The 20,623-nt window shown below is 36.2% G+C and overlaps 1 protein-coding gene across 2 annotated transcripts in view; it reads right to left on the minus strand.

Moving 5' to 3' along the window:
- VILL (villin like) overlaps nt 1–20,623 on the minus strand; it is a 154,181-nt gene that overhangs the window by 35,983 nt on the left and 97,575 nt on the right. For both annotated transcript variants that reach the window (XM_053713771.1, XM_053713770.1), the window contains 4 exons: nt 19,493–19,630; nt 17,578–17,736; nt 13,922–14,101; nt 958–1,103 (listed from right to left, as the gene is read on the minus strand). In XM_053713771.1, the coding sequence (XP_053569746.1) occupies nt 958–1,103; nt 13,922–14,101; nt 17,578–17,736; nt 19,493–19,630 (623 nt within the window). The remainder of the gene's footprint in view (nt 1–957; nt 1,104–13,921; nt 14,102–17,577; nt 17,737–19,492; nt 19,631–20,623) is intronic.

A 20,623-nucleotide genomic window follows, 5' to 3' on the forward strand; every position in this document is an offset into this window, starting at 1 on the left:
GGACAGCATCCACAAGTTATTGACTAAATATGGCCATAGTTTATACAAGCAGTGGTCCAGTACTACATACATCCTAACATTTGGGGCTTGGTATTAGAAGAAGGGATCCGTATCCATTTTGTACCATCAATTATGGATGGTGGGTGGGATTATGGGAGTCAAATCCTCAAAGCAAAGTGTGGAAAACAGCACCAACAGATATGTGGCTTGTGGGGCACGGAACCCAGGATCTGCCTTATCCTGCAAGTACTCCAAGTAGCAAAAAAGATTTGTTCCAGCCACCAATAGTTAAAAAACCTTTATTTCTTCATATGGGGTCTTTTGACAAACATACGTATGTTTGTCAAAAGACCCCATATGAAGAAATAAAGGTTTTTTAACTATTGGTGGCTGGAACAAATCTTTTTTGCTACTGGGATTATGGGAGTGCCTGGGCTGTCAGTGGGCGTGTCTGGGCTGTCAGTGGGCGTATCTGACTGTTAGTGGGCGTGTCTGGGCTGTCAGTGGGCGTGTCTGGGAGTATAAGGGAAATTCTAAAAATCAGACATATGGCTGTCTCAGAGGGACAGAGCTCAGACTGTGAGACTGTCCCTCTCAAATAGGAGCAGTTGGGAGGACTGCAATAATCAAATGCTAACACCTTAATGCATTTTCTTTTACATTTTTATATCCAAACTTTAGACAACTTTTTTTTAAAACAGCACCATATTTAAAAGATTGTTACAAACATTGTTGCAGACACAGCTACTATATAGTGCTCAAGTTGCGCATGCACTTGGCCTACCTCAGTATATTGTCATGGAAATGGTTGTTTTCACCAAGGAGACCTAAAAGCCCAGTTTAATAATAGAAGTCAACTGGGAAGATTTTTGTTAATTATCGATTTTAATCATGAACATTAAGTTTTTACTTTCCTGACCCTTTAACACTATGAGGTTATTTACCAAACAATTGTACCTTTTGTCACTGGCATAAGGAGATTTCCCTCCCAGTGCAACCCAGAACTCTGCTGGTTCCTGACCCTCCAGGACAGTCTGCTTGTCTTGCTTGGAGATTATGTTAGCTACAGTCTTTGCCATCTCTCGCTCGTCCCCACTGCAACCCTGTGACAGAGAATATGTTGTTGTATTCGGTTGTCAGATTGGTGAATTAAATAAAAACAATAAGCGTGACTCACTGTGCATCACATAATGGTAATACAAAATTCCCTTTCCATGTAGTGGTGTGTTTACACCTATTACCGGGGAAAGATAGTGGGCTGAGACCTCTGAGTTGCTCTGCAACCTCACACACAGTCTTTAAGTCCTTCTCCAAATAAAGAACGATTTCACTAACATGTTAAAATAAAATATGATTTATTAAAGACCTCAAGTGGTCTGAAATACTAAAAACAAACAGAAATGCACAATAAAACTTAGCACAAATAGTATTTACTACGCATTTCGCAGCCGTAATAATATTTTGCAGTTTCATCGGGTATTATACACATTGTATTGTGAGGACAAGTTCACTAAATGGACATTTTGAGCCATGTGGTGCCCTTTTTGTTTTTGATTTAGAGTAGAAGAACTAGAGATTTCTGAGTTTAAAAATATGAAAAAGCTAGCAGGGCAGCTATAATGCCCATTGAGGGCGATTTGACTGATTACTGATATAGTTCTCTGTTATGTATTAGCTACAAAATGAGATACCACCTAATTATTGCTCGACTATAACTTGAACATTTGATATGGAAAGGAAATGGTGTCTATATTTGACGTGATTTATTGTTTTTCTTCTTTGTCTCTTGTTCTATTTTATTGTCTGAAAATTAATAAAAAAAAAAAAAATTATGTAAGAACTTACCTGATAAATTCATTTCTTTCATATTGGCTACAGAATTTGCTATTTTGGCCCACAAAGGAGCATAGGACAAACACAGTTTTCACACAAAAGCGTAGTTAAAATCTTTTTATTTTGAGATATTTTCTTTCATGTAATTGTCAAGAGTCCATGAGCTAGTGACTTATGGGATATACATTCCTACCAGGAGGGGGAAAAGTTTCCCAAACCTCAAAATGCCTATAAATACACCCCTCACCACACTCACAACTCAGTTTAGCGAATAGCCAAGTAGTGAGGTGATAACAAAAGGAGTAAAAAGTATATAAAAAGAGGAACTGCAAAAATAATTGTGCTTTTATACAAAAAAAAACATAACCACCATAAAAAGGGTGGGCCTCATGGATTCTTGTCAATATGAAAGAAATGAATTTTTCAGGTAAGTTCTTACATAAATTATGTTTTCTTTCATGTAATTAGCAAGAGTCCATGAGCTAGTGATGTATGGGATAGAAATACCCAAGATGTGGAAGCCCACAGAAGAGTCACTAGAAAGGGAGGGATAAAATAACAGCTATTTCCACTGAGAAATGAAATCCACACAATAATAAAGTTTTCCTTGAAAAAACTTAAATCAAAAGCAGTAGAATCAAACTGAAAAAGCTGCCTGAATAACTTTTTTTTTTTTTTTTTTACCAAAGACTGCTTCAGAAGAAGCAAAATACATTAAAATGGTAAAACAATAAAAGTATGCAAAGAAGACCAAAATACTACTTTGCAAATTTGATCATCCGAAGCTTCAATCTGATAAAGCCCAAGAAATGGTGACTGATTTTAGCAGAATGAGCTGTAAATCTCTGAGGCGGAACCTACCCAGCCTCCAAATAAGCCTTGAAAAGCAAAAGCTTTAATAAGGATGCCAAAGAAATGGCAGAGGCTTTCTAACCTTTTCTGAAACCAGAAAAACAACAAATAGACTAGAAGTCTTCTGAGATCCTAATAACCTCGATAAAGAATTACAAAGCTCTTACCACATCCAAAGGATGTAAAGAACTCTAAAATAATTCTTTAGGATTAGAAAACAAAGAAGGAACAACAATTTCTGTACTAATGTTGTCCAAATGCACAACCTTACGAAAAAAAGTCCACAAAACAACTTATCTAGATTAAAAAAATCAGATAAGGAGACACATAAGAGAGAGTTGATAAATCAGAAACTCTTCTAGCAGAAGAGATAGCCAAAAGAAACAATACTTTCCAAGAAAGTAGATAATCTTTAAAGAAAATATAGGCTCAAAAGAAAGAGCCTGCAAAATCCTTGAACCAAATTAAGACTCTAAAAAGGAGAATTAATAAATGAACAGGCTTTATACAAACCAAAAAGCCTGAACAAAACAGTGAATATCAGGAAGTTTAAACTATCTTTCTAGGAAATAAAACAGAAAGAACAGATTTTTGTCCCTTCAAAAAATTTACAGACAAACTTATCCAAACCATCCTGAAGAAACTGAAAAACCTTAGGAATTCTAAAAGAATGCCAAGAGAATTTATGAGAAGAACACCATAAAATATAGGCTTTCAAAACCTGACAATACATGTTCAGTGAGACAGACTTATAAGCCTGCAACATAGTGATAAAAACTGAGTCAGAGAAACCTCTATGAATAAACACTAATCAATTTCCATACCTTCAAATTAGTAATTTGAGATCCTGATGGAAAAATGGCCCCTGAAACAAAAGGGCTGGCCAAAGAAAAAGCGGCCAAGGATGGCAAATGGACAAAATCCATATACTAAACCTGTGAGGCCATGCTGATGCTATCAGAAGCACATGAGACTGTTCTAATACGATCTTGAAAATCACCCTTGGAAGAAAAAAAAACAGAGGTGAAAATATGTAGCCAGGTTGCAAAACCAAGATACTGCTAATACATCCACCATTTCCGCCTGAGGATCCCTTGACCTGAAAAGGTACCTGGGAAATTAAGAAAACACATCTGTATAGAGATACCACTCTCCCAGATATAAAGACTGATGGCTGAGATAAATCATCCCCTAAAATGTCTAAACCTGAGATTTAAGTCGTAGAAATTAGACAGGAGATGAATTCCACCTAAGATCTTATTCAAGATACTTCTTAATTGCTAAGGGACTGCAAGTCCCTATTCCATGATTGACATATGCCACACAGTTGTGATATTGTCTGTCTGAAAGCAAAACAATGAAATGTTCTCTCCCAAAAGAGGCCAAGCCTGAAAGAGCTCTGAAAATAGCACAGAGTTCTAAAATATCGAATGGAAACCTTGCCTCTTGAAGTTTCCCAACCCTTGTGCTGTCAGAGACCCTCAGACAGCTCCCCAACCTGTAAGACTTGCATCCATTACAGTCCAGGAAGGACAAACAAAAGGAGGCCCCCTGAATAAAACGATGATAGTCTAATCACCAAACCAGAGAGAGTTAAGTGTTGGGATTTAAGAATATCAACTATGATATCTGAAAACAATCCCTGCACCATTGAATCAGAATGCAATTCACCATTGAATCAGAATGCAAAGCAAAAGAGGTCTCAGATGAAAAACGAGCAAAGGGAACCACATCCGAAGCTGCAGTTATGAGACCTAAAACTTCCATGCACATAGCCACTAAAAGGAATGTTCTAGACTGTAAGTTAGACAGGCTAACAGCAATACAATTGACTTTTGTCCAATAAAGAAAAAGTCATGAACACAGAATCCATCTAGAAACCCAAAAAGAAGTGACCCTTGTCTGAGGAATCACAAAACTCTTAGGTAAAATAAATACTCTAACCATGTCTTGAAGAAACAAAACTAGTTGATTCATGAGAGATTCTAATAAAAGAAAAGATTAAGCTAATACCAGGATACCATCCAAATAAGGAAACACCACAATATCCTACTGTCTTATAACAGAAAGAAGGGCACCCATAATCTTTCAAAAAGATCCATAAAGCTGTCGCTAGACCAAATGGAAAAGCGACAAATTGGTAAAGCTTATCTAAAAAAGAGAATCTCAGAACCAAAAGTGGTCTGAATGAAATAAAATATGAGGATAAACATTCTGTAAAATTGAGTGGACATGAAATGACCTTGCTGAACAAAAGGCATAATAGTCCTTGAACTTGAAAGTTGAGACTCTTACAAAACAATATAAAGTCTTCAGATCCAAGATTGGACTGAATAAACCTTTCTTCTTTGGGACAAAGAATATAATTGAATATAAACCCAATCCCTGTTCCTGCTAAAGAACTGATATAAACACTCCTGAAAACAATTCATAGTGTACTGAGAAAGAAAGAATCTTCAAATAGAAGGTCTCATTCTAAAAATCTATTCAGACCCTAAGAATAATAAAGATTTTGGACTGAAATCATCCAAAAACAATTTAATCTGCCCCCCACCAGAAGAACTGGGTTGAGAACCGTACCTTCATGAAGTCAAATAACAATTATATAGCGTTTTCTCCCAATGAGTTAACCAAATTAGCTGCTGAAAAAAATGTTGTTATTATTACCCAAATAAATGGTACACAATAAATTGACCTCAAAAAGGCCAAAGGGCTGCATTAACCCTGCCGGGATATGAATCTAAGACCCTTGGATCTAGAACAAACATTTGTAGTCAGGACATTCATCAACTGATCTTCATCACTGGACTAAAAGTAGGGCAGAAAAGACTCTAAACCTCCAGAAACAGTGGAGATAATAGAAATCAAACAAATTATTATCCTAACAAGCTAGATATAATAAAATATATTTGAAATCATAATAGATATAGTAAACATAACAAAATGAATACATCAGAAGTAAATAAACAGCGTTATATACTTGAGAATCTGATACTGTTTATGTGTCACAGCTGCTGATAATCAGAAGTGTTCCTTAGGTAAAAGAATCAAATGTGCAGATTCAGTCAATTATATAGAAAAAATTAAGTAGTGTTGTTTCTGCTTTAGTTTTACTTCACATACTGTTTTGAAATAAAAACTAACTGCAGAGTTTTTATATCCCACCTTATCAGAATGTAAGTTTAACTTTAACAATACATTCTTAATATAGTGGTTAGTAATTGATCTTAATGTAACATTTGCAAATGAAATAATCAGTGTGTGGACTCAGAAAATATATAAAAATAAAGATGCTGATAATTTGCTACATCAATGGTTAACAGCATAAAGAAAAAATAAGAGCATTAAGCAAAGGAACTTGTAAACTGGTTGTTTCAATTCCTCAATCACATGCAGGATAAACAAAGTCTTGGTTATAGTATCAGAAGCTGGAACAACTGAGTAAAGTGAGACTTCAAACAGCAACAGTCTGTAGTACAATGGTAATGCAGTAAGTACTTACTGGAATCCGCTGACAAAAAGGATGTGTTGTTACCAAAGAGCAGCAGGCTTCTGTTTAACTGCAAAGCTCCAGTCTGAAGGGGGAGGTGTCCAGGTGCACACTGAATCTGAAGGCAGACTTCCAGGATATGCTGCAGGAAGCAGCTGAACAAGGCAGTAAGTGGCTCTAATGAAACCAGGGGAGGAACACAACAGGCAGTTCTTAAAGGGACAGGCTGTAAAGATATACTGATATTATGACAGGTCCACCACACAAGGAAAACCTCCAGGTTTTATTTCCAGGAGTCGATTCAAAAAGAGGGTCTCTCAGGATGTCTCCGATGAAAAAGCGAGACCAAACGAGGGGCAGAAATGTTAGTGGCAGGCTCCCAAGAATCCTCCTCATGCGAATACCCCTCCCAATGGACTAAATACTGAAGTACACCCCGAAACACTCTAGAATCCAGTATTTCAGAGACCTCATACTCCTCTTGGTCAGATTGGGACTGAACCGAATCCGGAATGGACGATGGAACAGATCGGACAGGAGTATAAGGTTTAATCATGGCAACGTGGAATGAAGGGTGTATGCGATACCTTTCCGGTAACCGTAGTACAACAGCGTTGGAGTTAATGATTTTTTCTATGGGAAATGGTCCTATATACAACTGGTTGAATTTAGCTTTCGTAGCTGGTATTCGTATGCGACGGGTGGATAACCAGACCAAATCCCCGACCTTGTAATCCGGAGCTGGTCGCCGGCGTAAATTGTAGTAGTGTTGATGGCGGGATTGAGCCTGGGTGATATTATCCTGTAATAATTTAAAATTTTGAGCGATGGAATTAACTAAGTCGTTAACAATAGGACATTTGAGCGATGGAATTAACTAAGTCGTTAACAATAGGACATTGAGCATGCATATTGGGTAGGAGATCATAAGTAGGATGAAATCCATAATTGGCGAAAAAGGGGGAAAGCTGAGTGGAATCATTTTTGGTGTTATTATAGGCAAACTCAGCAGTTGCCAAATATTCAGCCCATTTATCTTGTTGCTGGGAACAGAAAACACGTAAATATTGCTCTAAAGTTTGGTTGGTGCGTTCACATTGGCCATTCGTTTGCGGATGATATGATGTTGTAAGTTTTCTTGTGATATTCAATTTGTCACATAAGGATTGCCAAAATTTAGATGTGAATTGGCTACCACGGTCTGTGAGAATACTTGTTGGTAGTCCATGTATTTTTACAATGTTTGATAAAAACAACTCCGCGGTTTGAGATGCAGTGGGTAAAGCTGGTATGGGCAAGAAATGTGCCATCTTAGTAAATAAATCGATAACTACTAAAATTGTAGTATAAGTCTTAGATTTAGGCAACTCTACTATGAAATCCATAGCGACTTCTTTCCATGGTCGATCGGGTATCGGTAATGACATTAAATATCCATAAGGTTTTTTGTGATCCTTTTTGTTTTGAACACATAAAGTACAAGTTTTGACGTAATCCTCTATTGAGCTCCACATCTTAGGCCACCAGTATTTCCTTTTAATTAAATCATATGTATTTTGTATACCAGGATGTCCATTAAGGACTGAGTCATGGTTTTGTTGTAGAATTACCTTTTGTAAAGTTGGTGGTATATACAAGAGATTCTCAAAATAATATAGACCATCTGGATGTTTTATGAGATTATATTTATTTGTATTAACATCCCTGCTTTGAGCATCCTTTAATTCTTGTGTAAAAGGTTGTATGCAGGAGATGAAATTTCCTGGAGATAGAACAGTTCTCTGTGGTTCAATATGGTTATGGGGTGTTCTCTGTCTTGACAGAGCATCTGCTTTCCCGTTACGTGATCCAGGTCTGTATTGTATATGGAAGTTAAACCTAGAGAAATACAGACTCCATCTGAGTTGTCTTGATGACAGCGTGCGATTAGTCTGCAAATACTCTAGGTTCTTGTGGTCAGTATATACAAGAATTGGTATATCTGTACCCTCCAACAAGTGCCTCCAATGTTCGAAAGCTGATTTAATCGATAGGAGTTCTTTTTCCCCAATTGGATAGTTAATTTCTGGAGGTGTTAAAGATCGTGAGTAGTAAGCAACCGGATGAACGGGTTCTGTTAAACTTGTCCTTTGAGATAGGATGGCACCTATTGCATACTCCGATGCATCAACTTCTAGGATGTACTGTTTTGTAGGATCTGGGAAATGAAGTATTGGTGCAGTTGTGAAACATTCTTTTAGTAAATCAAATGCTTGTTGTGCATTCAGAGTCCAAACGAAAGGTGTCCCTTTTCCTGTAAGCCTTGTGAGAGGTTTCACTATAGAAGAAAAATTTTTAATAAATTTTCGATAAAAATTCGAAAAACCTAAGAAACTTTGAAGTTCTTTTACATTGGTTGGTTGTGGCCAATTTGTAATGGAGGATATCTTAGTATCTTCCATATTGATACCATCTGCTGTAATTCTGTAACCAAGAAATGATATATCTTGGGTATGAAATGTACATTTTTCTGGTTTTGCATAGAGATGATTCTCTCTTAATCTGGTTAGTACTGTAGTTCCATGTTTTATGTGTTCTTGCAAGGATTCTGAGTAAATCAGGATGTCATCCAAGTAGATGATTACACAAACATCCAGTAAATCACGGAAAACCTCATTAATAAAATGTTGAAAGGTTGCTGGGGCGTTGCAGAGGCCGAATGGCATCACAGTGTACTCGTACAAACCATATCTGGTACGGAACGCTGTGAGCCATTCGTCCCCTTTCCTTATACGGATTAAATTATATGCGCCCCTCAAATCTAGTTTAGTGTAAATAGATGCCTTACCCAACCTTTCAATTAATTCAGTTATCAAAGGTAATGGGTATCTATTTTTAATTGTAATCTTATTGAGCTGTCGGTAGTCAACAACTGGTCTAAGTGTTCCATCTCTATTGCGCACGAAAAACATTCCAGCAGCTGCTGGCGAAGTGGAAGCTCTTATAAAGCCCTTTTTTAGATTCTCATCTAGATATTGTTTTAAGTGCTGTAGCTCAGGCTGAGATAGTGGATAAATGTGACCAAAAGGTATTGGTGACCCAGGAAGGAGATCTATTGGACAATCGTAAGTCCTATGCGGTGGTAAAGTCTCCGCCTCCTTTTTATCAAATACATCCTGAAATTGGGAATAGATTTCAGGTACTGGGTGTTGTAATTTTCCAACTTGATTCTTTGTTGTGGACAGATTATTTATATGTGAGTATATTTGTTTTGGTAAACAATGTTGCTTACAATAATGAGATTGGAATTGTGTACTAAGTGTTTGCCAATCAATGCTAGGTTGGTGTTGTTGTAACCAAGGTAAGCCTAAGATTAATGGAAATAGAGGTGATGGTGTTACGTCGAATGAAATATGTTCTTTATGTTCCCCGTGTGTAACCATAATAATAGGTGTTGTTTGATGTGTGATTGGTCCGTTAGAAATTTGACTACCATCAAATACACGTAACACATATGAATTTTGTTTTTTCTTTAATGCTATTTCATTCCTATACACCAAATCTAAATCAATAAAGTTGCTTGAAGCACCGGAATCAACGAGTGCCTTCAACATAATCTCTTTTGAGCCCCACTGTAAGGAAACAAGTAAATGACAGTAAGATGGTTTACCAAAACTTATGTCAGAAGTACTACTGAAGTTATAGTTCTTACCTCTTTATCTTGGTAAGGTTAGGGCAGTCTTTTACTTCATGTTCTTTAGATGCGCAATAAAATACAGAGGTTATTTTCCCTTCTCCTCTTTTTCTCTTCAGGGCTTAAAGGTCCCCTGATTACACCAATTTCCATTGGTTCTTCTGTAACTTTATAAGGTTGATAGGATTTCCTTATTATTGGATCTGAATTATATCTTTCCTTCTTTCGTTCCCTTAAACGTCTGTCAATATTAATTGACAAAGACATTAAATTATCCAGACTTTCTGGTATGTCTATTCTAGATAGCTCATCTTTCAGGGCTTCTGATAATCCTAATCTAAATTGGTTTCTAAGTGAGATGTCATTCCACTGTGAATCTTTTGAAACCCTTTTAAATTCGGCTATATAGTCCTCTACAGGCCTCTTTCCCTGTTTAAGAGCTCTCATTGAATTTTCTGATGTGAGTTGTTTGCACGGATCATCATACAATAACGCCATTGCATGAAAAAAAACTTCTAAGTTATCTAATATGGGATCATTTTGCTCAAAATAAGAGTTGGCCCAAGTTCTAGGCTCTGCTCTGAGATAAGAAATAACTGTCAGTACTCTTTGTTTATCAGTAGTGTATGTTTTTGGTCTTAAAGTGAATAAAAGGTAACATGCATTCTTAAAGTCACGGAACTGACTTCTATCACCAGAAAATTTTTCTGGAGGTGATACAATAGGCTCATTTGTTGAATCAATAGTAACCTGTTTAGGAGCTGCAGTATCTTTTATAATGTCTCTTAGTGTCTGATTTTCTAATTGCAACTCTCTTAAACCTTGAGAAAGTTGATCTACTCTCTGTGAAAGATTGTATACATGTGTGGGCAAATCTGCTTGATCCATTTTCAGGCTTGTTATTCTGTCACAGCTGCTGATAATCAGAAGTGTTCCTTAGGTAAAAGAATCAAATGTGCAGATTCAGTCAATTATATAGAAAAAATTAAGTAGTGTTGTTTCTGCTTTAGTTTTACTTCACATACTGTTTTGAAATAAAAACTAACTGCAGAGTTTTTATATCCCACCTTATCAGAATGTAAGTTTAACTTTAACAATACATTCTTAATATAGTGGTTAGTAATTGATCTTAATGTAACATTTGCAAATGAAATAATCAGTGTGTGGACTCAGAAAATATATAAAAATAAAGATGCTGATAATTTGCTACATCGATGGTTAACAGCATAAAGAAAAAATAAGAGCATTAAGCAAAGGAACTTGTAAACTGGTTGTTTCAATTCCTCAATCACATGCAGGATAAACAAAGTCTTGGTTATAGTATCAGAAGCTGGAACAACTGAGTAAAGTGAGACTTCAAACAGCAACAGTCTGTAGTACAATGGTAATGCAGTAAGTACTTACTGGAATCCGCTGACAAAAAGGATGTGTTGTTACCAAAGAGCAGCAGGCTTCTGTTTAACTGCAAAGCTCCAGTCTGAAGGGGGAGGTGTCCAGGTGCACACTGAATCTGAAGGCAGACTTCCAGGATATGCTGCAGGAAGCAGCTGAACAAGGCAGTAAGTGGCTCTAATGAAACCAGGGGAGGTTCCTCAATAACAAGCAATGAGCAAAGCAGCTAGGATGCTTATAAAGGAACACAACAGGCAGTTCTTAAAGGGACAGGCTGTAAAGATATACTGATATTATGACATTATGCTAACTGTTCAACAACAAAAAAAGGTTGAAAGAACAGTAATGTCAGCCACAGATAAAGGCTGAGCTAAAAATATAAACAGTACATGAATATGCTCTACTAAGGTTATATTCAAACTCTAAAGAATCCTAAAAATAAGTACCAATTTCCATAGAAATAGTAGTACAGTCCCAAAAGGGAATCAGGATAAACCATTCTTTAGAACATAATTCAGGTAGTATCTCGAATAGGAAAAACCCTCAGGAGCAAATTAAAATCTTAAAATCCAGATTTTAACATAACATAGTTAATAGGAGGACTAGGCTCCTAAAAGCTAAAAATGAGAAAACCTTCATCAGTAGAATAAACCTAAGTATGGTGTCGGTCAGAACAAAATTAATTAAATCTTAACAATTTTTAAAAGACCTCGTAAGTTTACTTAAAGGGATAATAGCAGTCATAACCTTTTATGATATAAGCAACAACATGTGATGTTTGCAGATGAAATCAAGTACATGAACTGAATAAGTAAAAACAGAAAATGTAATTGTACATGTAGAAACATTTTAAGCATAAAATAAATAAATGCCACAAAATTGAGCTGAAAAAAATAACAGCTTAATAATGAAAAGAACACACTTAGCTTTGTAGAATTGTGTTTCAGGGCATCATAGTTTCTACAGTAACATCAGAGTCAGGATCAGAATGAAACAAAAAAAGAAAAAATAATGTTAGGCAAAAATTTCCACAATGTAACAGTTTCAGTAGATAGGAAAATAAAGATAGTATTTTTAAAAAAAAACAAAAACAAAAAATAAAATAAAAAATCACGTGTAATAGTTTTCAAAAATTAATGAAAACAGCAAGCAATAGAGGGAGAGGGGTAAAATAACTAAATTTTGGTGCCAAGAATGACGCATTATGCAAAAGGAAGTTAAACATATTTTTGCCGCAAAACTAACACCAGGAAATGATGCAACTCGCATCATAACAAACGTAACTTCATACCAAAGCAACTAGCGTCAAAGATGCAGAAAATTACAAAATTTGCACCATCAAAGGCGCAACTTCACGCCAAAAAAAATTGCATTTTGCATCCTCGCAAGCCTAGATTTGCCCGTGAAGGAAATTGAGAAACAAGTCAAATAAGAAAAAGACAACCTCAGGTAAAAAAATTTTTTAAATAAACTTCCCAAACATTATTCCTATACTGAAACTGTTTAGACTGCAAAAGGGAAATATACATAGACCTGACTCATGGCAAATATAAGTAAAAAACATATTTAAAACTTTATATTAATACATAAAGCGCCAAACAATAGCTGAGAGTGTCTTAAACAATGATACATACTTACCGAAAGACACCCATCCACATATAGCAGATAGCCAAACCAGTACTGAAAACTAACAGCAGAGGTAATGGAATATGAGAGTATATCGTCGATCTGAAAAGGGAGGTAGGAGATGAATCCCTACGACCGATAACAGAGAACCCTTGAAAAGATTTCCCGTGAGAGAAATCATAAAATCAATAGGCGATACTCTCTTCACATCCCTCTGACAAACACTGTACTCTGAGAGGAATTGGGCTTCAGAATGCTTAGAAGCGCTTATCATAGAAGAAAATCATAAACACTAAGCACAAACTTACTTCACCACCTCCATAGGAGGCAAAGTTTGTAAAACTGAGTTGTGGGGGGGTGTATTTATAGGCATTTTGAGCTTTGGGAAACTTTGTCCGCTCCTGGTAGCAATGTATATCCCATACGTCACTAGCTCATGGACTCTTGCCAATTACATGAAAGAAAATATCTCAAAATAAAAATTTTAAAAAGATGTTAACTACGCTTTTGTGTTAAAACTGTGTTTGTCCTATGCTCCTTTGTGGGCCAAAATAGCAAATTCTGTAACCAAATGCTTCATGTCCCCTTCCACTAATAGTGTTATGGGATTTGCCTTTATTAGCCAATTAGCCGACTAGAAATGTACACAACTTATAATGCTGTTTTAGTTTAAATTAAGGGCACTTTTACTTCATCCTTTTTGACTAGGGAGAGCAGTAAAAAGATTTTGATGATCTTCCTAGAGTCATTCTGAAGTAATTGATGACTAGTCATCAGAAGTCATCCTGAAGTTTGCCCACAGGCCGAAATATTTAGTAATCAGTAAGGTAATAGGTTAATCATTCTGAAGTCATCACACAGACTTTTTTTACCTTAGCTGATGACTTTACAAGCCTGATGATGTGCAAATGATTTCTTAAGTAGTTTGATGGTCTCTAAAGTACTCCTATTTGTCTTGAGCTTTTACACTTGTGAATACACTGTCCCTGTATTTTGTCACATGGTATCTATAAACAGATACATGAACAGCCGTTACGGTGTCAGGGTGTAAGTACCTTTCCGCACCACAAGTAACACACAGAGTCCGTCTTGAGAACAAAGACATCATTTGAGTTAAGGGAAGCGGCTCTGGGTGGAACCTCTACGGCTTTTGTGTTAAATTCATCTGTTCCTCGGACCTGGAACAGCCTGATTGGTGGTTCTGGTTCCTTCTTGTCAGCTCGACTTGTTCCCCCCTAATTGAGGAAAACAGTGACATATTATAAAAGTACAAACACAGATGATGAAAATCAGAAAGTTATCATTTAAGACTTAGTATTTTTTTTTTGTCCCACACTCCTTAGAGAGACCAAAAATTAAATTATGTTAACTAGGTTTTCAAAATGCTGCAAATAACCTAAACCAGCTATTTCATTTACATAATTTGCTTTTTGGTCTTGATAGGGATAATAGGACTAACACAATATTTTACACAAAAACAAGGAAAGTTTAAAGTAACTTAAACTGATTAATTGGGCAAAGATAAGAATATAATTATGTGAACATATTAAAACTAGATTATGTTGATAAACACAGACTATATTACTTCAGCATATTTAAAGAACAGTATGTTAAACAGACAGTCTACTCCAGAATTTTTATTGTTTAAATTCAAACAATAATAAAAACAACAAAGAAGAACTTTCTTGAAAAAAACTCAGATTGTCTGAGGCTCCTACTGCCAAGAGAGATATCCCACTAGTAGGAGGAAATCCTCTCCTCCTAAATGATACTTGTCCTGTGTAGATGATGTAAATAATACCACCAGATGAGAGTAGACACTGGAGCTCCCTCTGTAATGAAAGCTTACTAATCTCACAACAGCACCGCTACGTAAACCGGAAGTGCAGGCGTCACGTGAGCGGAACCAAATAACTGCGCAATACTTTTACCAGTGTAAAAAGGGCACAAAGATAAAATCCGTTTAAAAAACGGCTCACTCGTTATAATCTTAAAATAAAAAAAGCCTCAAAAGTCACTGTGACCTCTCTCCTGCATTTAAGCTCCTGCCTTAAAAATAAAAATAAGACCTAGGTTACCTAATAAAGAGTATCCGGTATTGTTAACCCCATACATCTCTTAGCCAACATGTCTCATTCTGAGTGCCATTCATATTTTGTGCTAAATATATTGTCCCCATATGAATCCTCTCTATAAAAAAACAATAAGGATAAGAGGTTTAACCTCTTAAGTGCTAGACCTTACATCCAATTGCATGATAGATCCTTAGTTGTGGCAGGCTCTTCACTCCCTGTCATAGACCTGTAGGAAAAGAAAGAACAGAGTAACTAACTCTGGCTTTCTACAAAGGGGTAGCAAAGTGTTAAAAGCAAAGCAAAGACTTCCTCGCCACCTTTTAACTGCTAAAAGCTATCACTACTATTACTCAAGAGATTGACATGGACACAGCTAGACCCCAATCCTTGCTTGCAGGGAACAGTACTACACCAATTTGACAGAGGCAAAGAGAATGACTGGGGGTTATGGGTAAGGCAATTACACTTAACAGCTTTGCTGGGGGGCTCTTTGCCTCCTCCTGCTGGCCAGGAGTTGAATATCCCACTAGTAATTGGAATGATGTTGTGAACTCTCAATGTCATAGGAAAGAAATCTGTTTTCTTTAAACTTTAAATACCAGTGCAACCTGACTAGCGCAAAAATGAAAATCCTAGCAGAATTTTCACTATATCGAAAAATGCAAAATACCGCTCCCCTTGTAATCTGGCCCCTAGTGAATAGGCTAGACATTTTTTGTACTCTTAAGCCAGACAATATTTGTCTACCAGTAGGTGAATGAATATCTATGGCAAAACCCTAACATTGCTAGTGGGTCCTCTTGTAAAGGATGTATAATTTAATGGGAATTATATACTGTATATCTTCTGAAAAACTCCGCTTATGGGACCTTATTAAAACATAATGGGCCAGAGGGGTGGAGCTAACCAGTGGCCATGATGGACGTATGCTTGTAGAGCTCCAGAGTACGGTTGGCCTAATCTGTCTTCTCCCACACCAAATATGGGAGATTTTAAGGAGGAAATTATTATGAGACACTACTTTTCACCCTAGGAACCTAATGTGGTGTTTTCAGGGGATGAACGAGCGCTACAAATCCACAATGGACGACCAATGGTCTCCAGTAATGGAGCGAGTAGGCGCAATAGCTTGCTAAAAGGCTGCCACTCACTCAGCAACATCTGCACTAAACGGCTCACCACCGGAAGTTTTGCTGCCCTTAAAGCAGCATTGACAGGCTTGAGGACCCACACTAGATTTACCTTTGCCAAACTTGGCTATTGCCAGTATAGCATCCAGTGCATGAATGAGGCCCTGTCACATGAAGGGAGACTTATTTCTTCCTACCACAGAAAGCTACGGCCGTGAGTATATAATTGCAGCCCACTACCATTGTAAACATTACGGTTATTCTAGTGATCTCAGCCACGTACCATGTAGACAATAGTGCTCCTTCACATTAAAGGCAACGGGTATGCTGGCAACAAACGATTACTGAAATTTACATTAAGGCCCTTTTACTCTCGTACTACTATTACTGCACACTTTTAAATAAAGGACATTAATATCTAGATAACAAAGCTAAGACATCTACATATCATTCATCTCTACCCTACTGCAGGCATTAAGTGAACACTGTACTGCAAATGTAAGTATACATCCATTTACACTGCATACTACATCTTAATTGCTGAATTGAGAGCTAAAGATCCAGAACTATCTGGCCTCAGCAGACACCTGAAGATTGGCTGTTATACATTGATCTTATTCCTTGTGTAACTACTGCTTTAACTTTTGATAGGTCATTCTAAATATGGTATCAAGGAGAGCGTCCAGATTAGAGAAGACCAGTAGGGGTCCTGGCATCCCAACTCCCAAAGTCCATTCCTTTTTTTAAAGCGATAGAATCCTCTTTAATGGACTCACAGGACATAGACAGGAACCTGATGCACATATGTAAAATTATTTTTACAGTTCTGTTGTTATTTCCTGATTTGATATTTATGGACTAATCTCCTCTCTTCAATTTTCACCTGATTAATAACCATTGATTCTCATTAGCTGCCTCTTAACAACGCTTCATTACAGAATCGGTAATGCATAGTATGGCTGCTGCTATATTAGACTCGAGGTGTGGATTACACTTGTTGTTTATTAGCATTTGATAAGTACCTTTATTTTAGTATAGGTCATGCAATGAACCATTCTTAACTTGTGTAAGCTTATTGCTGTAATGCCCTGAGCATTCAATAAAAGATATTTAAAATAAAAAAAATAAAAAATGGTGGTCATATCACAAGTCGCGTACTAGAATGTTACCTTCTGAATTAAATATATAATGTAAAGGGAGTTTGGAAAAATTATATGTGAAGAAAATACACATATAAATAGCAATATCACATAAAGATTTTACAAAGAGATATGTCTGAGTGTTAAAGAATATGTACCAATTAACTACAATATTATTAAATAAATTATCAATAAACCAAGTTGGTGATGGTGACTTTTTAAGAGGATATACAGTATATTGATTGTAGTGGGACCTCTATAAATGTTTATTATAAGTTTTTAAAAATATTTTTTTTACAGCAGCACACACACATCGTTAATCCTTGGTTCAATATTGGACAAGATAATAGTTTCTTGGAAACATTACCTCATATATAATCATCTTTCCTTTAAAGATGGCTTGGAAATGTTTAGGCTCCTTCCCCATGGTGACTCTGATTTGTACTGGCTGGTCCTGGTACTTCCGATCCAACTCCACCGCATGATAGGCGCATGCGGTAACTTCATCCTGAGAGGCATGACGTCCCTGCAATTCATCAAAACACAACTCCTTATCCAAAGAATGAAGGCAATAAATTAGTTAATTGGCTTTATTTGTTTTGCGATTTAAAATTCAAGCTATCACCTCCCTAAGACAAAAATTGTGTCTGGAAAAACATATGCCAGTTGTAATTGCTGACTAAAGTTTCAGGCTCCATCAAACAATATTGAGAAAAAGTACAAAAATAAATCAATAATATGTTTTTTGTCCAACCTGATTGTCAAATTGATAATCATTGAAAAGACAGGTAAATACTGAACATAGATATTTTTTTTAGTCATGTCTGACTTATCCAAGCATTACCTGATAGTGGGAGATGTAGGTTCCAGTTTAACTAAAGTCTCAGTCTCCATTTAAAACATATTGAGAAAAAGTACTAAATATATAACAAACATGTTTTTTTTGTTTAGCCCAATTGCTAAATTGATAACCATTGAAAAGTAATGTATATATTGGACTTCTCTAGATATTTTAGTCATTTCTGACTAAACTTAGTGGGAAATTCAGGTTCAAGTCCAACTAATGTCTCAGGCTCCATTAAAAAAATAGAGAAAAATTACAAAATAAATAAATAAATATGTTTTTTGTCCAACCTATTTGCTAAATTGATAACCATTAAAAAATGTATATCTATATTGGATGTCCCTAGATATTTTTTAGTCATTTCTGACTAAGCCAATAATTACCTGCTAGTGTGATTACCTGCTAGTGTGAGATTTAGGTTCAAGTCCAACTAAAGTCTTAAGCTTTATAAAAAAAAAATTGAGAAAAAGATTTAAAAAAAAAAAAAAAAAAAAAAGGGATTGCCAAATTGATTACTATTAAAAGGTTATATATATATATATATTGGACTTCTCTAAATATTTTTCATTCCCTTTAATATTAATGTGCTGATCATATGCAATTAAAAGGTGACAGTAATCACAAGATGAAATAAGTCATTAATCATATTGTAAAAAAATGACCTGTTATTTATTTTGCCTGCTTTTCCTGCAATTCTTGTTTTTCACTGGAGAAGAGCTAAGTTTTGTATTACTTATAAGAAAGGGTAATTATTATTTAATTAACATATTTTATTGAATGTTTCCTATCACTTTTGTTTAACATCCCTGTATGTCTTTACAGAGAAAATGTGTCCATATCTCTTTAAAATAAATGTCTTATTTTCTTTTTGTTTTGAGAAACATCCTTAACAAAATGAAATGGCAAATTTCAGGCAAATGACTAATATGCTGTTGAGTGTTACATTAAAGCATACATTACAGCATACAATTTTAAACAACTTTTCAATTTAATTCTATCTAATTTTCTTCATTCTCTTGATATCCTTGGTTGAAAAGCATATCAAGGTAGGCTTGGGAGCTGGTAGCTAGCTTCTGATTGGGTGCTGCAAATATATACCTTTTATCATTGGCTTACAGATGTGTTTAGCTAGCTAGTAGCTCCAGATGGACAATTGCTGCTCATTCAATATATAAAAATAAAAAGTGTGGGTTTCATGTCCCTTTAAGTTCAAGTTTTAAATCTATGTCACATGACATATTTGAAACAATATTTGAATATTACAGTTTCCTATGAGAACCAACATTTGAATGATAATTTTTTTTGGCAGCATTCATACAAAATGGGTATAAAATTAATCATTTAAATCATTCTATAAATATCCAAGTAAAAGTAAGACTGTTCATCTGATATTTTAAACTTTTCATATCAATAAAATGTTCCAGAACTGATTACTTACAAGCCACATATACAGAAGATAATTTGGCTTCCCAGATTTTATGTAGGTATACAAAACCAAGTAACAGTCTCCTCCATAGAAACGTCCATACGTTTTCGAATCAACCTCTTTTAATTCCAGATTTTCAATGCGCCAAACCTGTCCACACACACAAAAAAAAATGAATTCAAAGGAATTCCAGGAAAACATTTAATTAACAAATGTATGTGGTCAAAGTGTTTAATTAAACCAATACAGCTACATATATAAAAAACAGAATTTATGCTTACCTGATAAATTACTTTCTCCAACGGTGTGTCCGGTCCACGGCGTCATCCTTACTTGTGGGATATTCTCTTCCCCAACAGGAAATGGCAAAGAGTCCCAGCAAAGCTGGTCACATGATCCCTCCTAGGCTCCGCCCACCCCAGTCATTCGACCGACGGACAGGAGGAAATATATATAGGAGAAACCATATGATACCGTGGTGACTGTAGTTAGAGAAAATAATTCAACAGACCTGATTAAAAAACCAGGGCGGGCCGTGGACCGGACACACCGTTGGAGAAAGTAATTTATCAGGTAAGCATAAATTCTGTTTTCTCCAACATTGGTGTGTCCGGTCCACGGCGTCATCCTTACTTGTGGGAACCAATACCAAAGCTTTAGGACACGGATGAAGGGAGGGAGCAAATCAGGTCACCTAAATGGAAGGCACCACGGCTTGCAAAACCTTTCTCCCAAAAATAGCCTCCGAAGAAGCAAAAGTATCAAATTTGTAAAATTTGGCAAAAGTGTGCAGTGAAGACCAAGTCGCTGCCTTACATATCTGGTCAACAGAAGCCTCGTTCTTGAAGGCCCATGTGGAAGCCACAGCCCTAGTGGAGTGAGCTGTGATTCTTTCAGGAGGCTGCCGTCCGGCAGTCTCATAAGCCAATCGGATAATGCTTTTAAGCCAAAAGGAAAGAGAGGTAGAAGTCGCTTTTTGACCTCTCCTTTTACCAGAATAAACAACAAACAAGGAAGATGTTTGTCTGAAATCTTTAGTAGCCTCTAAATAGAATTTTAGAGCACGGACTACGTCCAAATTGTGTAACAAACGTTCCTTCTTTGAAACTGGATTGGGACACAAAGAAGGTACAACTATCTCCT

The sequence above is a fragment of the Bombina bombina genome, chromosome 5, assembly GCF_027579735.1.
Source record: "Bombina bombina isolate aBomBom1 chromosome 5, aBomBom1.pri, whole genome shotgun sequence".
Classification (NCBI taxonomy): domain Eukaryota; kingdom Metazoa; phylum Chordata; class Amphibia; order Anura; family Bombinatoridae; genus Bombina; species Bombina bombina.